Source organism: Phalaenopsis equestris, unplaced genomic scaffold, assembly GCF_001263595.1.
Source record: "Phalaenopsis equestris unplaced genomic scaffold, ASM126359v1 Scaffold000452, whole genome shotgun sequence".
Taxonomy (NCBI): domain Eukaryota; kingdom Viridiplantae; phylum Streptophyta; class Magnoliopsida; order Asparagales; family Orchidaceae; genus Phalaenopsis; species Phalaenopsis equestris.
This window is the reverse complement of record NW_018164893.1, coordinates 169,447-189,464: the sequence shown is the minus strand read 5'-3', so window position 1 is coordinate 189,464 and position 20,018 is coordinate 169,447. Positions and strand designations below refer to the sequence as shown.

Here is a 20,018-nt window from a genome sequence, read left to right as displayed (position 1 = left end):
TTAAAAAACGATGTCACCCTGTATGAAAACTAAAACTATCAGGATAGCCATAAAACCAAAACAAAAACGAAAATCAACCAAGCTAAATTTCATCGCCACAACATTTAAAATATAAAAAAACTCAAAATTTAATCAAAAACTCAAAATTTAATCAAAAAATAAAAAAACTCAAAATTTAATCAAAAAAATCACACAAAATCACAACTACAACTAAATTAAGACGTCTCTATAAGATGATCGGGAATCCCGCGGAGGAGGTAACCTATGGTTACTAACGAGACTTACCACAGTCTAAATGAAATTATGGAACAAATTACATTAAGTATAGTAAATTTGTTTGGACTAAGTGAATCCAATAGAAAATAGTGGTATCGAAACAATGAAATCGTAGGATCCTAACCGATGTCGCTCTAATCAACTTTAACATGCCCCATAATATTTAAAGAAGTACAATCATAAAGCCATCTGATTTGACATCATGACTGGACATCCTAGAAAACCTAAACTCGTAACTACAAGGAGCTTGAAGCTAGCATGGTGGACAGCATGGCCATCTTTAGCAGCAGAACCCGTCTTCCCTAGCTAAACCAATTCCTTCCTTAGAATTAAACAACCAAACCGTAGGATTTTGAGATTTTCTGCTTATGTAACATAAATCCTTACCTCATCTTTAGGACTTCATACAACTCTACTGTATAATATAAGCCCTAAATCGCTTAAGATTCTGATGTTGTCGTTCGTCGTGACCTAAACCGCGACCTAAACCCTCACCCTAAACCCTCACATCTTTCAGGCCATTTGTGTGATTGTTTCACATGAATGTAAGTCCTAAATAAATAAAATTGGCAGGATAAAACGCATAAATATTTCTCCACAAAACTGAAGCCAAACAATAGGATAGCTTGGGAAGTCACTTAAATTCTCCTCTGGATCCATGACATCCCCTAGTTCTTTCTCCTTTTAATTCCTGAAGCCAAACAATAGGATAGCTTGGGAAGTCACTTAAATTCTCCTCTGGATCCATGACATCCCCTAGTTCTTTCTCCTTTTAATTCCAAAAACAAAATGTTCCAAACTTGAGAAAATCACACTTCATACCTCTCTGTCTGATCTCGTTGAACAATCCTATCCTTTTTAAATCCTTGATAATAATATTTCCTAATTTTTATTGAAAGTCTTCTTAGTTGACTTTGGTCATTTAAGATGTAATTAACTATAGGGGCTTACCCTTATAGGAAACTTTTCCGAACCCAGCTTAAACCCTAATTAATTTTTCATATTGAATAGGGAAAATTGTCAGAAAATAAAACGGTTTAACAGACCAAACAGACGTCATACATTTCTTAGTTTATTTGATCGAGCCCCACCCTCATGATCGAGCCCCACCCTTCTGGATAGATACAAAGTTTGAGGTACAACGCTCTTTCATTTAAACTATGAAAAATCTGGGGCCATTTTGATTTCATATTTCTCTAAACTTAAATCTTAAAATGTCCTTCCGAAGCGAAAGACGGGATTTCGATTCCAATGACTAACAGCTTCTTGCGGGCCACTCCCCAAATCAAAATAGTGTCGTTTAAATTAAGAAAGCACTATCCCGTCCCTCCTGGGCGGGATAGTTATCCTATCCGCTAGAGAAAAGCACTATCTTAAGAAAGCACTATCTTCATAGATCAGTAATGTGTCCATGTCCCTCCTGGGCCAAATTACCCTTCTTCCATTGACATACTTTACCCTTTTCTATCTTGGGAAAGTACGACCAACTCTTTGGACTTCAGGATTGTCTGTTGAATCACCATTGAATAGAGGGGTTCAGGAGGCCATTAAGGACTCTTTAAATCTTCATGTGGGGTGTGATGTTAAATGGGTCCCGCACTGGGTCTTAAACACTTCACACCTCCCTTCCAAATTTAATTTGCTATTTTGCAAATTAAATCAAATTGTGTTGTGTTGTGCGTGCTTCAAAATTAATTAAATTCTTCTACTTTCAAATTACCTTTTTACTAAAAATTTTAAAATCCCCGCAAACTAAAATTTACCCGGTCTACAAACCAACCTCTATTAATTTTTAGTGCTTGCACTAAAGATTTCAAGGTTTTGGCCATGTAGCTAACCCTAGAACTTTCTGTTTTAAAGCTGTTGCAATGGCTTACCCAATGCTGACCTTTTCGTGCAACTTGCCGACAAGCCATGAAGCCAAAAACGTTGCTCCCACCATTATGTTTGGAGCTGGATTTGAAGACCTCAAGGTTATTGTCGGGAAGGCTCCGTTCATCATGATGAAAGTCACCGCTCCAGAAGTTTAGGAGTCGTTTGCTAAACTCAACCTGAACTGTCTTTAGGACATCTCTTCCTATAAGAAAGCCAAGACTACTGCCGTCGTGGCACCTACCAAGCCTATTGTCCCTGCTGCTGCTAAGGGGAAAGAAGTAATGATCATTGAAGATCCAACTAAGGGATTAACCATCCCGCCATCAGTATTTGAAATCAGATTAAGTTCAAAGGCTGCACCGCTAACCCAAACTCAGAGGAGAAATCGTAGCAGGAAGGTTCGAAGGGCCACTAAAGCCCAAAATCCTGAGGAAATACCTATCTAGGAAGATCCTCACTAGGACGAGTTAGAATTATCATAAACATATCCACTTTCGCGAGGAAGTTGACATTAAAGATCAACCAAAATATTTCCTGTATCACCGATTGCTGGGACACACTATAGAAGAATGCTTCATCTTTAAAGATTGGCTTGAAAATAATCTTAAAGAAGGGACTATAACAATCTCGAAAGAATATTTAAAAGAACCTGAAAAAGGTTCTATAAATATGATTTCGATCGAGCCAATCCCACTTATTGATCCATATGCTGGAGAAGATGGATGGAGTACGACATGGGACAAACTCAAGAGGGTCGTAAATTAAATCCAGAATTCATCGAAACAAAAAACATACACTGGAAAAGATGGATGGAGTACGGTTTGGAGAAAATTATCCCAGAAAATATTGAATAATATTGAATCAAATCCAGAATGCGTCAAAACAAGCCTCCGTTCAGAATCTTCAGCCTCCCAAACCCGAGATGAAGATTATACCACAAGATCCATCATTATCAAAGATTAAGAAAAAGAAGAATGCCATCGTAAAAATTGATAGCATAGAGGGTAGGATAGGGGCTACCTCTGCTAGATTGGTTGTCTCATATTTGGAGAAGAAAATTTTCAAACCCTAAACTTTATATGATTATCTTCTTTCCCCTTCGTGGTCTTATGAATATAAAGATCATAATTTTGGCTACATTTTAACTGTTTCTAGTGATAATGTAATCGGTTATGACCAATCTAACTTCAATCTTGATTCCTAAAATGATCCTCAAATCGTACTTGAGTCTGACAAACTCGCTAACAATACCGAAGAAGACATCAATGACGACGGCCACGACAGCACCAGAAGTAAGGAGCCAACCCTCGAGCACCACGGTACACCACTTGCCATCAAAAGATCTTTCTGGCAAAGAAGAGACACCAGAAAAATCAATAAAGGTACCTCAAGAAGATGAAAGTACAAAAATAAACCTGAGAAGCGGGAAAGTGTTACCCCCGAGAATAGCTCTAATGGATAAAGGAAAATAAATAGTAACTCAAGAAGAATTACCTCCACCTCCACCAGTGGAAGAAACACATAACCAAGTGAAAATTGGAGGACCATACAAAGTGCATTAAAATGTGCTAGCTCATCTTAGGACGTTGTCGGCCCAATTAAGCATCTATGACACTCCGATCCTATAAAAGGAGATGAGAGAGTCTCTGGTTACAACATTGCTCGACCCAGTGATTTGCTAAGTTCAGTTGGCCAGCATATTCTCAGATGAAGTTTGCTCATTGAAAGAACAGCCTGGGGTGACCTTCACCAATGAAGATTTGCTGCTCGATACCACCGGCCACTCTACATCCCGGTCAACATAAGCAGATTTGTGTTGTTCAGAGTTTTGGTAGATCTTGAAGGATCACTCAACTTGATGAGTCTACGAACATTGCCCTATTTGAACTTTGAAGCTCAAGAGCTTACGGCCGATAAAATGATTTTAAGAGGATTCAACCAAAAGGGAGAAAAAGCCCCTGAATCGATTACATTGTTTATGAAGTTTGGAGAACTAGCAAAAACCGCAAAATTTCATATCATTGACGTCGAGACCTATTTCAACGCTCTACTAGGTCAACCATGGATTCATGAGAAAAACATGTTTCCATCGTCTCTACACCAGTGCATCAAGTACTAAGTACTACAAAGAAGGATCTACAAAGAAGGATAAGAACATTACATCAAAGGAGATCTACAACCATTTTCAGTTCATGAAGTTGACATTCATGAAGATTCTGTCTACTACGTGCCTTCAAAGAAATCTGTCTTCTCTCGCAAAATTGCAACAAACAAAAGTAAAGATCCAAAAGAAGTATAATGGAAGGTCCATTCAACTCCGCTTCAGCAATCTTCCACTACTCTCTTACAATAGGTTGGTGGGGGGGTTCTTTTAGTTCATGCACCCGAGGTCGAGGTCGGGGATGTAGACGAGCAAGAACCAACTTAATCATTGAATGGACTAGGCCAACCATCAACATCGGTGATGATGATAGCTTTGAAGATGAAATAATGATGACAAAGATGATGAAAAAATGGAAGAACCCGTAGTACAAGACATCCATAGAAGATGCAGAAAAAAGAGAATATGAGACGATGTACAATCGCATAAACCACTATGTGAATACTATGACCCTTGCTCTGATCCTCCCTCAAAAGGTCGAGAGTTTAGAGGTCACGGAAGTCCGTAATGTTGGTTCAAATCCGATCAAATTCTACCATGCTTTGACCTCTACTAATTTTGAAAATCATGTAAATTTGGATGATAATTCTAATGACTTAATGGAATTGCCTTTTGGTTACTTTTTGCCTTATGTACAAAAGTTAATTCAATAAGGACATTTGCTAAAATAAATACCAAATAATAAATTAAAACTTTTTGAAAAATTATGGAGTGTTAAAAGTCGAATTCCCAACTTAAGGAAGGGACTCAGATTTGGTACAGTCAGACCAGTCGATGCTTCATAATTTTTTATGGTTGTTACTAGTGAATCAAGAGAAGATTGCCTTGATATAGAAGATGACTCTACTGATCAACTGATAGAAGATGCTCCACTAGAATTTGAGAAGAAAATTAAATCAACGGTTGATGAATTGAACAAAAGTAACCTCAGGACTAAAGAACAACCACAACCTGCATTTATAAGTTCTCTACTCAACGATGAAGAATCTCTACGGTTGATCAAATTGTTAACAAAATTCAAAGATTGCTTTGCATGGAGTTATGATGAAATGCCTGGACTGTCAGCAGAAGTTGTAGTTCATAAAATCGGGGTGGACAAGAATATAATCCCAATAAATCAAGCTCCAAGAAGAATGTGCCTCGAAATAGAGCAACAAGTCATCGCCGAAGTAAGGAAATTAATAGACGATAACTTTATGCAAGAAGAGAGATAACCCACGTGGTTGGCTAATATTGTACCTAGCAAGAAGAAAAATGGGCAAATCCGTGTATATGTAGATTTTAGGGATTTAAACAAAGCATGGCCGAAAGAGGAGTTTCCACTACGAATGCCAAAAATGATGGTGGATATCGCTTCTACACATGAAATCTTCTCTTTGATGGATGGATCGTCGGGATACAACCAAATCAAGATGGCTCCCAAGGATGCATCACTTACAGCCTTCAGGACACCGATCAGGATTTTCTACTAAACAGTGATGCTGTTTGGGTTAAAGAACGCCGGAGCAACATATCAACGAGCAATGACGAAGATTCGTGATGACCTCATGCATAATCAAGTGGAAGGCTACGTGGATGATTTGGTCATCAAAAGCAAGTAAAAAATAGACCATTTGTACGATTTGAGGATCTGGTTCAAACGGTTACAATGATATGACCTTAAAATGAATCACTTAAAGTGCACCTTTAGTGTTACCTCTGCGAAGTTTCTAAAATTCATTGTCCGTCATCAGGGAATCGAGATCAACCAAGATAAGATTAAAGCTGTCTTAGAAATGCCTCCTCCTAATACCTTAAAATAACCGTTCCTTCCAGGGGAAGTTGGCATATCTTAGATGTTTTATTACTAATCTCTTAGGTAGGTGTTAGCCCTTCTCGACATTAATTAAAAAGGATACCAAATTCTTTTAGGAAGAGAAATGCCAGCAGGCCTTCGAGGATGTTAAATAGTATTTAAAGACATCTTTTGTTTTGGCAGCCCCTATCCTAGGGAAACCTTTGATACTTTATATCGTAACCCTAGATGGCTCTCTTAGAGTCCTCTTAGCCCAAGTCAATGACGTGGGTAAAGAAAATACACTCTACTGCTTGAGTCATCGTCTAATACCGATGGAAATAAGGTATCCAGTTATTGAGAAGCATTTGAGAAGCATTACTATTGAGAAGCATTATCTGACGTTAATTTTCACCGCCCAAAAGCTTAGACATTACATGCTCTCTCATAAGATTACCCTAATTTCAAAAGTAAACTATTTAAATATTTGATGATCCAATCAACACTCATCGGACGTCTAGCAAGATGAGCAAGATGGTCGAGCAAGATGGTCGATGATCTTATTACAATTTGATAAAACTTTTGTTCCCCTCAGTGCTATCAAGGGACAGATTCTAGCAGACTTTCTTGCTGCACAACCACTGCCAGCTGGGTCCCCTCTCAACGACGAACTACTAGATGAGCAAGTGTTACAAATGGAATTCTCTAGTGCACAACGCTGGATGATGTACTTTGACAGTACTTCATCAGCTAGAAAAGACAAATGATCAGGCATAGTCATACCAGGCCTAGCAGGAATTGGTTTGATCTTTATCACGCCAGATAAGGGTATGTTGAGGTTCTCATTTCACCTGACAGAGTCGTGAACTAACAATGAAGCAGAATATGAAGCTTTAATCGCCATATTGGAGTTGGCAATCTCAATGGATATAACAAACGTTGCCATCTACGGTGACTCTCAACTTGTCATCTAGCAAGTTGTCGGACAATACAAAATTTTAAAATAAAGACTAACAGAATACCATCGATAAGCGATGAAGCTACTGGAGCAAATCTCCTACGTGACTTTCTACCTGATTCTTAGGGGAGTAATGCCTATGCCGACTCTCTAGCAAAACTCGTTAAAGAACTGGCGTGTCCCTCTGAGAAGTCCATTGAAATCTTAGTACAAGGAAGACAAGTTTTGTCTCAAATTGACCTCAATAATCTACACAAGATCAGAAAAGAAGAAGCAATGATTGTAGTTGCAGATATTAACAAAGATTGGCGCAAGCCATTAATAGAATATTTGCATACTGGAAAACTACCAAAAGACAAGTCTGAAGCACATCATATTACAAAAAGGGCTATGACATACGCCTTGGTTGGTGATGTCCTCTATTCGACCAGATGTGGCTATCTTGCATAAGCAAAACCGAAGCTCGAAATATTGTCAAAGAATTACATACCAGATTGTGTGGCGTTCACCAATCAGGACCAAAAATGAAAATGAAGATCAAGAGACTCGGATATTATTGGCCAACAACGATGTCCGACTACATGGATGCAGCCAAAAAAAGTCATCAGTGTCAACTGCATGGGGTGGTCTTACACAACCTACAAATGTGCTACACCCAACCGTTGATTCGTGTCCATTCGAGTGTTGGGTCACGAACATAATAAGTCTGATAGACCCTCCATCCTCCAAAGGACACAGTTATATACTTGCTTCTATGGATTACTTCTCCAAAAGGGCAGAGGCAGTAAAATGGGCAGAGATAGTGTTGTTACTAGAGGTTACGACACAACACGTTCTTCAATTGTTCAAAATCCAAATCATCAACCATTTCGGAGTACCTCGAAGAACAATTTTCAACAATGGGATAGCCTTTAAAAGAACCAAAATCAACAATTTTGTCAAAAAACATCAGATTTATTGGAGATACTCTACAATTTACTATCCAGAGCAAATGGATTGGCTGAAGCCTTCAACAAAGCATTGGTACAAATTTTAATGAAAATAAAAGGGAATAGCACAAAAAATAATTAGAAGCTTTGCTGGCCTACCGGATGAGGTTCAGGACTCCCACTCAGTGTACACCATACATGCTCGTGTACGGGTCTGAGGTTGTGCTACTGTTAGAGCTTCAGAAGCCGTCTCTCAGAGTCACAATCGCCAACCAACTTACAATAGAAGAAAGTGCAAAGGTCAGGCTGGAGGAACTAGAGTGTTTGAAAGGAAAATGACTTGAAGCACAACAACATCTGAAACTTTACTAGGCAAAAATGGTACAAGCTCATAATAAATTGGTCCGCTCAAGGACATTTAAAGTTGATGACCTTGTTCTCGTGCTCAAAAGGCCTATTCTTGCACAATTCTTGCACATATTCTTGCACACCACAAGATAGGTGAAAATTTTGAGCCAACTTGGGAGGGACCATTTGTCGTTGAAAAGGTTTATGCAGGAGGAGCCTACCAGTTAGTAGACTTCCGGGGTGAAAGACTCATGATACCAATCAACGGATGATACCTGAAGACATACTATGCAACCTGACATTGCTTGCCTTTGTTTGATTTTAAATTTTAGTATGATTTGAAATTTTAAAATGTTGATTGCTTTGGGGTTATCTATGTGGCCAAATGTGTCCAAATTTTTGTAACAAAATTAACCTCAACATAATAAATTTTTTGAAAATTACACACTTCAATTTCCTCTTTTGAAACTTAATATGCCTCTAATTGAAATGAAATTCACACATAAATAAACGATCTCTTCACCAAAATAAATAAAATTTTCCTTTAATAAATACTTTTTTTTGTTCTTGCTCACGCTAAGTTTTAGCCCAGTGACATTTTTCCTGTCGTCTGCAGAGAAATGTCAGGCTAGAGGCTGATCTTTGCCTTCAAAGATGGCTGGAATCTCACACTAAATGAAGAATCGGCACCGCTATGCGGCACTATAGATTTTGATGTGAAATTTAACCAAGTCGACATGAACTACGAGGGGACTTTAATGAATTTCTTCACTTGATGGGAAAAAGGAGAGATGTCCTCAATACTAAGGGTGGCCACCACAGACAGTGCATCACTGAAAAGAAAAAAACATGATGGTACAGTAGGACCTGATGGTGGGGCCCATCTGTTTACCATCCATGATAGCTAAGTCAACTGGGGGCCTAGTTGCTGCTGATAATGAAAGGATATCGTTTGCTCCACTGCGAAGAACACAATGAAGAAACGCCAGCCGACGCAAACAAAGAGCCTTCTTACGAGAAGAGAAGAGACGCCAGAAAGAGGCAGACAACTTGCTCACTCATATTCCTAAGGGACAAATTTATGATCCGGGCATGAAAGAGACCTCCTCCAGCCAACCTGCTATGCATGAGGAGCCCAAGTTTGTGACAAAGCCAAAGATACTACCAGCTTCAGTTGTTCTATGTACGGGTTGCCCTACCTGCAATGTTAAAATACTTGCATGAGCTTCAGCTACAGGGGCATTCGTGGAGTACCTGGACTACAATGTACTACACCTATAGCACTACAACACATTAAAGTAATAAGCATCTACCGATGATGGATCTCAGACCCCTGATTACCTGATAGAGGCAGACCCATATGACTCAACGGATGCAGAGCCGTATGTTCCACAGGATATAGAGCCAAACATCCTGTCAGATGTAGAATCATAAATTCCATTAGAGCCAAAGACAACACAGCTTGGGTTCCCACTGATGTTCAAATGAGGGAATACCCGCAACAACTGCCGACCCCGAGTACGATGGAAGATTATAAAATAAGAAAAGCAAAAAAAAGAGACTTCGAGTTCTACGAAGAAGTACAGGGAAAATTCATCAACATACTGGAGGGATTAGAACTGTATACCAGAGTCTTCTTAGAGAATGACGAACAAAGTATTCTTAACTACATTTTTGACCTAAGGGACAGAGGTCGAGCGGGTTTACTTATGGAAAGGACATATTCTGAGCCGAGGAAATGGATGCGAGCAAAAAAATAGGATTACTATCTAGTGTGGCTATTGCTATAACTTCATAAATAATAGACAGGGGAATCCGTCTGGGATCCTCAGACACGATCAAGTTGTTCCACTACCACCAATGATAAAGCGATGATCAAAAGAATGGTCAGATGAAGTATTATGCCCACTACCTGCATTCCAAATAGTTTTATTATTAACGTCTACGATGAGCACCTGCATTCCAAATAGTTTTATTATTAACATCTACGATGAGGGTGGTTGCATTCCTCCACATATCGACCACAATGACTTAGTGAGACCTTATTTTATGGTCTCATTCATGAGTAAAAGAAACTTTTTATTTGGAAAATAAATTGACGCCATCAGCCTGGTGAGTTTAGAGGATCTGTGTAAATTCCCCTAGCAGTTGGGTCAGTGCTTGTTCTTAAAGGCAACGGTGCAGAAGTTGCCAAGCATTGCATTCCAGGAGTGCGACACCGCATGGTGTCCGTAACCTTCCGACGGATGGATGATAACAAGATGTCACATGGATTTCAGACATATCCAGAACTAGAGGAACTACTACCTTACGAGCTATGAGAGGGTTGAACTCTTGTCCTGAAGTGTGGCTTAGAATGTCATCTTGATTAGGAGCTCATCATAATAGGAACAGACAGTCGGAGAATCCCTTTCTTCTTTACTACATTACAACAGATTGATATGTACCAGAGATGCTTAGCCTATGATGTGTACTTGGAATGAGATATTTTGGATGTACTTTGATGCATTTTGCATATTCTACCTTTTGAGACACTGGCCTACATTTGATCTGTAACAATTTGTTGGGGCAAATTAATGAAGTTTTGTTCAGAAATGTGTCTTTTTGTAAATTCCATTTAGTGCAATGGATGGAAGCCACAAATTACACATTGGTTCAAAATTACAACGAACAAATAACAAAAGGATAAACACAAAATTTTTTAATAAAAGGATAAACACGATAATAAAATTTAAACAAAAAAATTAAAAAAAAAAATAAACAACAAAACAACTCTCTTTTGAAAAATCAACCAAATAAAATCAAATTTTTAAAACATATTTTGAAAAATTAAATGTGATAAAAATAACAATAAAAGAAGATAAATATGTTGAGTGGATTCTCTCAATTTTGGAGTTTCTTACTTTTTGATTACGCAACGAAACTATCATTGTCTACACTAATTCTCTTCACATTCCCAAATAATTTTGCATTCTGAGCAAAAACTCACAAATTTTGACAAATCCTCTTCAAGAATGTCAACCTTTGCATGTAACACATGTCTTTAAATTAAACACTACAAACTCCGTAGAATTCTCATTTTCTAGTCCGTCCCTAATTTTTATTCACACTTTTCTCTCTTTTGAGATTGATCCTTACCTGTCAATTCTTATTTTCGAATCAGTCCTTAATTTTTTATTCACACTTTCGAGGTCGGTCCATACCTTCTGACGCTCTCTTTTCAGATTGATCCTTACCTTTTAATTCTCATTTTTGAATCAGTCCCTAATTTCACACTTTTGAGGTCGATCCTTCCCTTCCAACGCTGTCTTTTGAGATTGATCACAACCTTTCAATTCTCATTTTCAAATCAGTCCTTAACTTCTGATTCACCTTTTTGAGGTTGGTCCCTACCTTCTGACGCTCTCTTTTGAGATTAATCATTTCTTTTCAATTCTCATTTTTGAATCGACCCCCAATGTCTGATTCACTACTTTTGATTTTGGTCCTTACCTTCCGATGCTCTCTTTTGAGATTGCTCCTTACCTTTTAATTCTCATTTTCAAATCAGTCTCTAATTTCTGATTCACCCTTTTGAGGTAGGTCCTTACCTTTTGACGCTCTCTTTTGAGACTGATCTCTACTTTTCAATTCTCATTTTTGAATCAATCCCTAATTTCTAATTCACACTTTTGAGGTTAGTCCTTACCTTCTAACGCTCTCTTTTGAGATTAATCACTATCTTTCAATTCTCATGTTTAAATAAGTCCCTAATTTCTGATTCACACTTTTGAGGTCGGTCATTACCTTCTGACGCTCTCTTATGAGATTGATCCTTACCTTTCAATTCTCAATTTCAAATCAGTTCCTAATTTATGATTCACACATTTGAGGTCAGTCCTTACCTTCTGACGCTCTCTTTTGAGATTGATCATTACATTTAAATTCTAACTTTTGGATCAGTCCCTAATTTATGATTCACACTTTCGAGGTCGGTCTCTACCTTCCAACACTCTCTTCTGAGAATTAACTTTCAATTCTCATTTTAGAATCATTCCTTAACCTCTGATTCACCCTTTAAGGTCGGTCCCTAACTTCTGACATTCTCTCTTGTGCTTGATCCTTAAATTTCAATAATTATCCTGGAATCAGTCTCAAACTTCTGATTCCTCTCTTTTCATGATCGGTCCTTAATTTTTGACCCTCTTCTGAAATTTATACCTAAATTTCAATTCCCACCTCGGGGTTAGCACTTACACACTGACTCCCATCATCTACAAATTCTTGAAATCTGATAAATCAGAACCCACTCTCCAATCCCCAACGAGAGTCTCTACTTCTTCACTTGGTCAAACATTCACCTGCTATGTTCCCCAACGAAAGCAAATATCGCTTACAATCCCACACTCCAATGTCTCTCGACTTAAGAGTTTGTATTGGTTTTGTTCATCTCGCCGGTCAACGCCAATACGCGCGTTGTGCTTTGCTCAGCACACCAGACCTACTGGGGGTTCATTTGTTGACCTCACTTTTGGCTGAGGTTTAATTTTCCTCTTTAGTAGCCTAAGGTCTAGCCATAAGACTTCCTATTGGCTATTTCTAGAAAACTAGAAAAGGAACCCTCACCATTAGAAATTCTAAACTCCTCTTTACTCAACTTGAAGCTCTACGTATCGGTTCTAACCTTTAGCACTTAGAAGGTGTAGTCATTATGACAGAGCTCAAGGAGAGTTCCCATAGGACTGTTGGACCTTAGGGTTGACCCTGGGTGTTGGTCTAAATCTAAGGCGCTCACCAGCAATCACCTCACTAACAACCAATCACAAATACAAACCCAAAATTCCTTTAACTTGATCCCTTGATCCTTCGGGATACTCATGTAGATGGTCCCCTAAACCCACTAGCCCTAGGCTAGGGTTTTAGCTAAGACCACTACATAAGGGACCCAAATAGGATTTTCATTGGTCCATGGCTTATTTATGGTCGTTGGCACCCCAACTTTACCAAAATGCCCAACTTAGCCATTTGCCCCTAAACTCCCCCAAATTACCTAAGTTCCCTTGAAACCCTAAATTTGGCCAAAATTCCCAAATTTACCCAAAATACCCAAATTTGAATTTGCCCAAAATACCCAAATTTGTTCAAAAATCATTTCAAAACTTTTGAAAACATCCAAATTACCCAAAACCACAAAAATCTCAAATTACCAAAATGCCCCTCCATAGCCAAAAATTCTAAAAATTTCAAAAAATCCCAAAAATTCTAAAAATATTCCAAATATTCCCAATTTTACTTTTTTTCAACTACCACATGATCGTATTTGGCCATTTTGACTCTTTTGACCAAAATCCCTAAAATTTCCTTTAAAGGCCCAATCTCCCCAAATCCACCTCAAATGTCCATCAAATTAGCCCCAATTTTCCCCAATTTCAATTCTAAACTCAAATTCACCTTTCATATGACAAATATAAACCAAATCCAAGCTAAATTGGACCATGATTTGAGCCTAATTTTGATTTAAATCAAAAGCCCCAATTTTGGCCCTATGACTTGGTTCCACCAAATTGAACCCCATGGCCTACTCCATTGGTCTTAATTTGGACCCTAAACTCTTCATAACATTCTTAAAAATCAAAATTGACCTTCAATTGGCCTTGGTGAAGCCTCAATTTGATTTATTTTTAACCTAAATTTTGGCCCAAATTGGCTATGCGTCCAAATTTCACCAAATTGAATGCTTTAGCCCCAAAATTGGCACCCAATTCATGTTACAAATTCTTCATGATATTACTATTGACCATTATCAATAATCAATTTGTACATAGCACAAGGCAAGCCCAATCTAGACCAAAGTCTAGCCCAACATACTCAAATTGAGCAAATTTAAAAAATCTTTCAAATTTACCCTCCACTTGAACTCAAAATCACTTCAACCCTTCACCAAAAATGTTCATTACAATCATCTACTTCAAATGCATCAATAAATAGGGTCAATTGACATGGCTAATCTATCCCAGACCTAAGTTTTGATCATTTGAACTCTTATTGGACCCATGCACTAACACTAAAATTAGCCTAACCACCCCAAAGTCACCAAATTAATGACTCCACGGCCATTAGTTGAACCCTAGTGACCAAGCTAAACCCCATAAAACTACCTAAGCTAAGCCATGGACCAAAGGTCCCCTAAATCAAGGGATTTTGATTCCATATTTGCTTAAGCCTTGGATATTTTTTCCAAAACTAAACCTCAACTCATATAATTGCTGTACATATTCTCCTGACTCACCTAACCACCTAGCCAACTTCACTGGCCTGATCGGCTGGCCTAGTGGCTAGAAAACACTAAAATTGTTAGCCACCTCCTCTAAATGAAACCCATTTCAAACCTAGAGGCCACCTCATCCAAATAAATTGATATAGCCTCTCTGCCGTCCACCAAAGCATCACTTTTCACCCTCTAATTGGCCATGACAGCCACCCTTAAGCTATTTTTATAAAAGGTCCCCTGAAATTTTCTCAGAAAGAGCCCTCCAAATTGCTCACAGAGACTCTTTGTGACCTCCTCAGCTCAAGCTAACAACTTTCCCCCATTGATTCCCATTGTGGAATCTCAATTTTGAGCTTAAACTTCTGCCTAAAATGAGAACAGAGCTCAATACATCTCCACTACCCACCAAACTCAAATTAAACTTACCCACACCTTCGCCACAGTGAAATAAGGAGAAGCCTAATCAAATTCCCTTTCCACAGAGACCCTAGCATAGCTTTAGACCAACACCTGAAATCCAGCTTGGTTGAAATCATACCTAGACCTTTCACCACAACAAGATGCTCAATCCCTAGCCTCTTTGGACCCCAACATACATGTCGAGCACCACTTATTGAAGCTTCCCTTCTCAGAGCAAAGGTATTGAACTCCCTCTCTTCCTGAGCCTATTTCAGTTCTCCATTTTCTGAGGCTTAATTTCATGACATCTTAACTGTATAAATATATTCCTCTAGTCTAGAGGAGCATTTTGAAAAAATCTCATTCAATTTTGTTGAGAAATGAGGGAGATATCAAGCCTTGAAGATGGACAGTTCTCAGGCAAGGCCATTTGGGGCAATAACAGAGAACCGTCTGATCATGTGTTTATCTCATCAACGGATTTGATCAAGCTGAACAGCGCTTCCTTACGCAAACAATGGGACTAGTCACCATTGAGGTGGATGGGGAAGTCAAATAGGAGCACGTTGCGTGGAGCTTCAGAGCCGCAAAAGGTTGACATGGAACCACACATTTAAAAAGATATAATAGGGATTAAAATAATTTAGAAAATGCTCCCTCACTTAAAAAATTCATATCTTGATGTATAAAAATCATAAAAATAAAATAAAAATATCCTAGTGCTCAGTGAACAGAGGAGAACAATGTGAAAATTGTATGATGTTTATTTTATGCCTATTTTATTTTTAATTAATTAAATACTATTTTGAGTCTTTTGATTATCCATGCATGTAGATGCATGTAGACATTTCCATGTAGACATTTCACCATAACTTGAAATTTTAGCATGTTGTTGCCTCTGTCTTAGGGAACATTCCCTGATTTCTCCAAAGTCAGAGGAGATCTCTAGACAGAGATCCATATTTTTTCAATTTTATGTCTATTATTTGCCTAAATTAATCATAACATTTTGCATGATGCTTAGAAAAATTCCAAGAAACTTGTGGAAGGTCTGTTATGACCAGAGAACTCTTTCGAAAATATTTCATGGGTTAAGTCATTATGAATGCACCTAATTTCCACCAACCCTAAAATACAAAGAAAATTAATTTTAGGTAACACAAACATCTAAATGACATGATTTTTAATCTCCACTAAGATAAAAAGTTCAGAGAACTCCACATAAAAATTTCAAAACATTTGGAGCTCATTTAATAACTCAAATTGATTTTCTAAGTTAAATAGCATTTTTGAAATTAAAATGATTTTTAATAATCAAAATATAACTTAAAAAACTATAAAAATGACTTTTTCGAGTTCTCTATGATCAGAGAGATTTTATAAAAATAAAATGGTGTTTAAAATAAAAACTTCATTTTTTTAGCCTATTCTTAAATATTTTACATAGTTAAAAATAAAAAAAAATCACAAAAATAAAAAAAAATCATGGAAGTATTCTAAATTGTTTTTTAAGCACTTACGAAAAATTGGAATATTTTTCTTAATTTTTTAGGTGAAGATATTGAATTTTAAAGCCTAAAATACTTTTTAGAGGCTAAAAATGGTATTTCACCAAACTAATTCTAATAAATAAATAAAAATTAGAAAAATGTAAAATTTGCTTCTTTAGTTTCTCTAAACTCACGAAAATTTTTCAAAAATATAAAACTTAATTTCCCACACTTAAAATATTTTATAATTAATAAATGCTCTATAATTTAAAATAATTCTAATAATTCACAAAAAAAATACTCAATAAATCATGAAATTTGGACCAAATGGTTTTCTGATCAAAGTCTACCTCCTGTATAAATTTCAAGGGATTAGACTTCATCTTGGTCAAGTTATGAAATTTTCTTTAAAAAATCCTATTTTTCTATAAAAATAATTATGTAAATTAAATTAAATTTTTAAAAATCACATTTTCCCTCTCTCATGTCTTAATTGACCAATGAATAAGGTAAGATAAAAGTTTCAAAGTCATTTGGATTAAATTTGACAAATTATGAAGTTATAGAGCCTTAGGGGCAAAAGTGTAATTTTGGAAATTTAGCATTACTTAAACATTTAGGCTTAATTCAAAGAGGGAAAAGGGTAACGTCTGATTTTAACTAACTTATTTGGATGATTGAAATACAAGGGGATTAATTGGTAGAAACCAATCTCACTTTTCTTAATTAAAGGATAAATTTGTAACTTCTTAAAATATTAAAATTTTGAAGTCTAGTCAACCAAATGATCCTAGACTTAGGGGTATAGATTTGGGTGTTAATAACTCACAAATTTAATACCCCTATTTGAGGTTCAAATTATTTTCAAAAGTTTTAAAAAATGAATCATCATCACTTAAGATTTTAATCTCTTCCAAAAAAAAAAACTAAGACATCCACCAAAACCTTAAGGGCTTAGTAGTGACCTAGGCTAAATCAAATATGATTAAATGAGGATTAGCAAAGTGAACATAGCTAAAATTAAACACCTTTGGAAAACTACAAGCCCAAATTAAAAAAATTGGCTAAATGTCTTTCATAGCGCTAACTTGCCTCTTCAAGGGTTTTCACTCACATAATTTACAAATTAAATCCCAAATGATAATTACCCAACTCTTAGGGGTAATTGAAACATTAATGTTCAATGAGCATTAAAAGTATTTGTAGGATGGATTTATTAAGCAACATAATAAGTTAAAATGAGCTCGAGGCTTTTCATCAGGTGGTGGGAGGGAAGCATTGACCTGCTTCTTTTTTCGGACTTGTTGGATGCTTCAGAGGACTACTAAACTTAATATGTTTTGCTTAACAAAAATTATTCTTAATCAAATCAATAGGGACCCACCAAGATATGAACTTGGGTTAGGTAGGTCGCCAAAACTTTACTTTCCTGCTTTGGAGAAAATGCCCTGACATGCATTTTGAGTTTCAGGTGGTGGAACGAGAAGACTCGCCAAGTACGCTTTTACAGTTTATAGTATCGTCTTTCTTGTACTTTCATACTGTACTTTTGATGTCAACAAAAACTTGCATTGTGAACAACGATGTCACCCTACATGAAAACTAAAACTATCAGGATAGCCACAAAACTAAAACCAAAACCAAAACAAAATCTAAAATCTATCAAGATAAAATTCACCGCCATAACATTCAAAATATAGGACAACTCAAAATTTAATCACAAACATCACACAAAAAAATCACAACTACAACTAAATTAAGACGTCTCTATCGGATGATTGGGAATCCCTTCGAGGAGGTAACCTACAGATGCTAACGAGGCTTCCCACGGTCCAAATGAAATTATGGAACTCATTACAGTGAATTTATTAAATTCATTTGGACTAAGTGAATCCAATAGAAAATAGTCGTATCAGAATGAGAGAACAATAAGATCCTAATCGGTGTCGCTCTAATTAACTTTAACACGCCCCATAATATTTAAAGAACTACAACCATAGGGCCACCTGATTTGATATCATAACTGGATATCCTAAAAAACTTAAACTCGTCAAGGCAAGGAGCTTAAAGCTAGCGTGGTGAGCAGCGCAACCATCTTCAACAGCAAAACCTGCGTTCCTTAGCTAAACTAATTCCTTTCTTAGAATTAAACAACCAAGCCATAGGATTTTAAGGTTGTCTGCTTATGCAACATAAATCCTCACATCATATTTAGGCCTTTGTATAGCTTTGTTGTAGAATATAAGCCTTATATCGTTTAGGATTTTGAGGTTGTCGTTCGTCGTGACCTAAAGTCTCACATCTTTCAGGTCATTTGTGTGATTGTTTCACGCGAATGTCAGTCCTAAAGTAATAATATTGGTAGGATGAAAGACCTAAATATTTCTCCACAAAATTAAAGCTAAATAATAGGATAGCTTGGAAAGTCACCAAGGTTCTCCTCTGGATCCATGACATCCCCTAGTTCTTCCTCCTTTTGATTCCAAAAACAAAATGTTCCAAACTTGAGTCAATCTCATTTCATACCTCTTTTTCTGATCTCGTTGAGCAGTCCTATCTTTTTGAAATCCTTGAAGATAATATTTCTTGACTTTCATCAAAAGTTTTGTTAGGTGGCTTTGGTCATTGAAGATGTAATTAACTATAGAGGCTTGCCCTTATAACAAACTTTTCCGAACCCAGCTTAATAAAACCCTATTTAATTTTTTATATTGAATAAGAGAAATTATCGACAAATAAAATATTTTTGCAGACGAAATAGATGTCATACATTTCTTAGTTTATTTGATAGAGCCTAACCCTTAATTCTTGTGTTTATCCATCGGGATAGATACAGGGTTTGAGATACAATTACAGGGTTTGAGATACAAGTTTGAGATACAATACTCTTTCATTTAAATTATGAAAAATATAGGGTCAGTTTGATTTCATATGTCATTAAACTTAAATCTTAAAATATCTCTCCAAAGCAGGCAACGGGATTCTGATTTCGGTGACCGACGGCTTCTTACGCCATAGCTAGTCTATCCAGCATTTGATCTATAAATGGTAATGGAAAATGATCTTTCCTAGTGGCCAGATTTAATTTTCTATAATCAATGCGTATTCGCCACTCTATCACTTCCCTAGTAGGTATTAACTTATTATGTTCATTTACAGTTACAGTTACTCCTCCTTTTTTAAGACCTTTTTTAAACGCAATGAATTGGACTAACCCAAGCACTATCTGAAATAGGGTAAATAATTCCAACATCTAACCACTTTAAAATTTCTTTCATTACAACTTCTTTCATAACATCATTCAATGTCCTTTGCGGATCAGCCCTAGGTTTGTAGTTCTCTTCCATATGAATTATGTGCATATAAATTAAAGGATTGATTCCTTTAATATCAGCAATTGTCCATCCAAAGGCTTTCTTAAAATTTTTCAGAACTTTCATCAACCTTTTTTCTTCCTCCGTTGTTAATTTTGAGGAAATTTTAACTAGTAAAGTAGAGGAATCTCCTAGAAATACATATTTTAAATGATCAGGAAGTAACTTCAACTCTAGTTTTGAA

General features: G+C 36.8%; 1 protein-coding gene across 1 annotated transcript in view; it reads right to left on the bottom strand.

Annotated features, from left to right (window-relative positions):
* Positions 1 to 20,018, bottom strand: part of LOC110027837 (callose synthase 9-like) — a 217,076-nt gene that overhangs the window by 192,075 nt on the left and 4,983 nt on the right. Inside the window, exons 2-4 of the mRNA XM_020729436.1 lie at positions 9,663 to 9,734; positions 9,439 to 9,575; positions 3,403 to 3,498 (exon numbers count right to left, since the gene is read on the bottom strand). Coding sequence (XP_020585095.1) covers positions 3,403 to 3,498; positions 9,439 to 9,575; positions 9,663 to 9,734 — 305 coding nt within the window. The remainder of the gene's footprint in view (positions 1 to 3,402; positions 3,499 to 9,438; positions 9,576 to 9,662; positions 9,735 to 20,018) is intronic.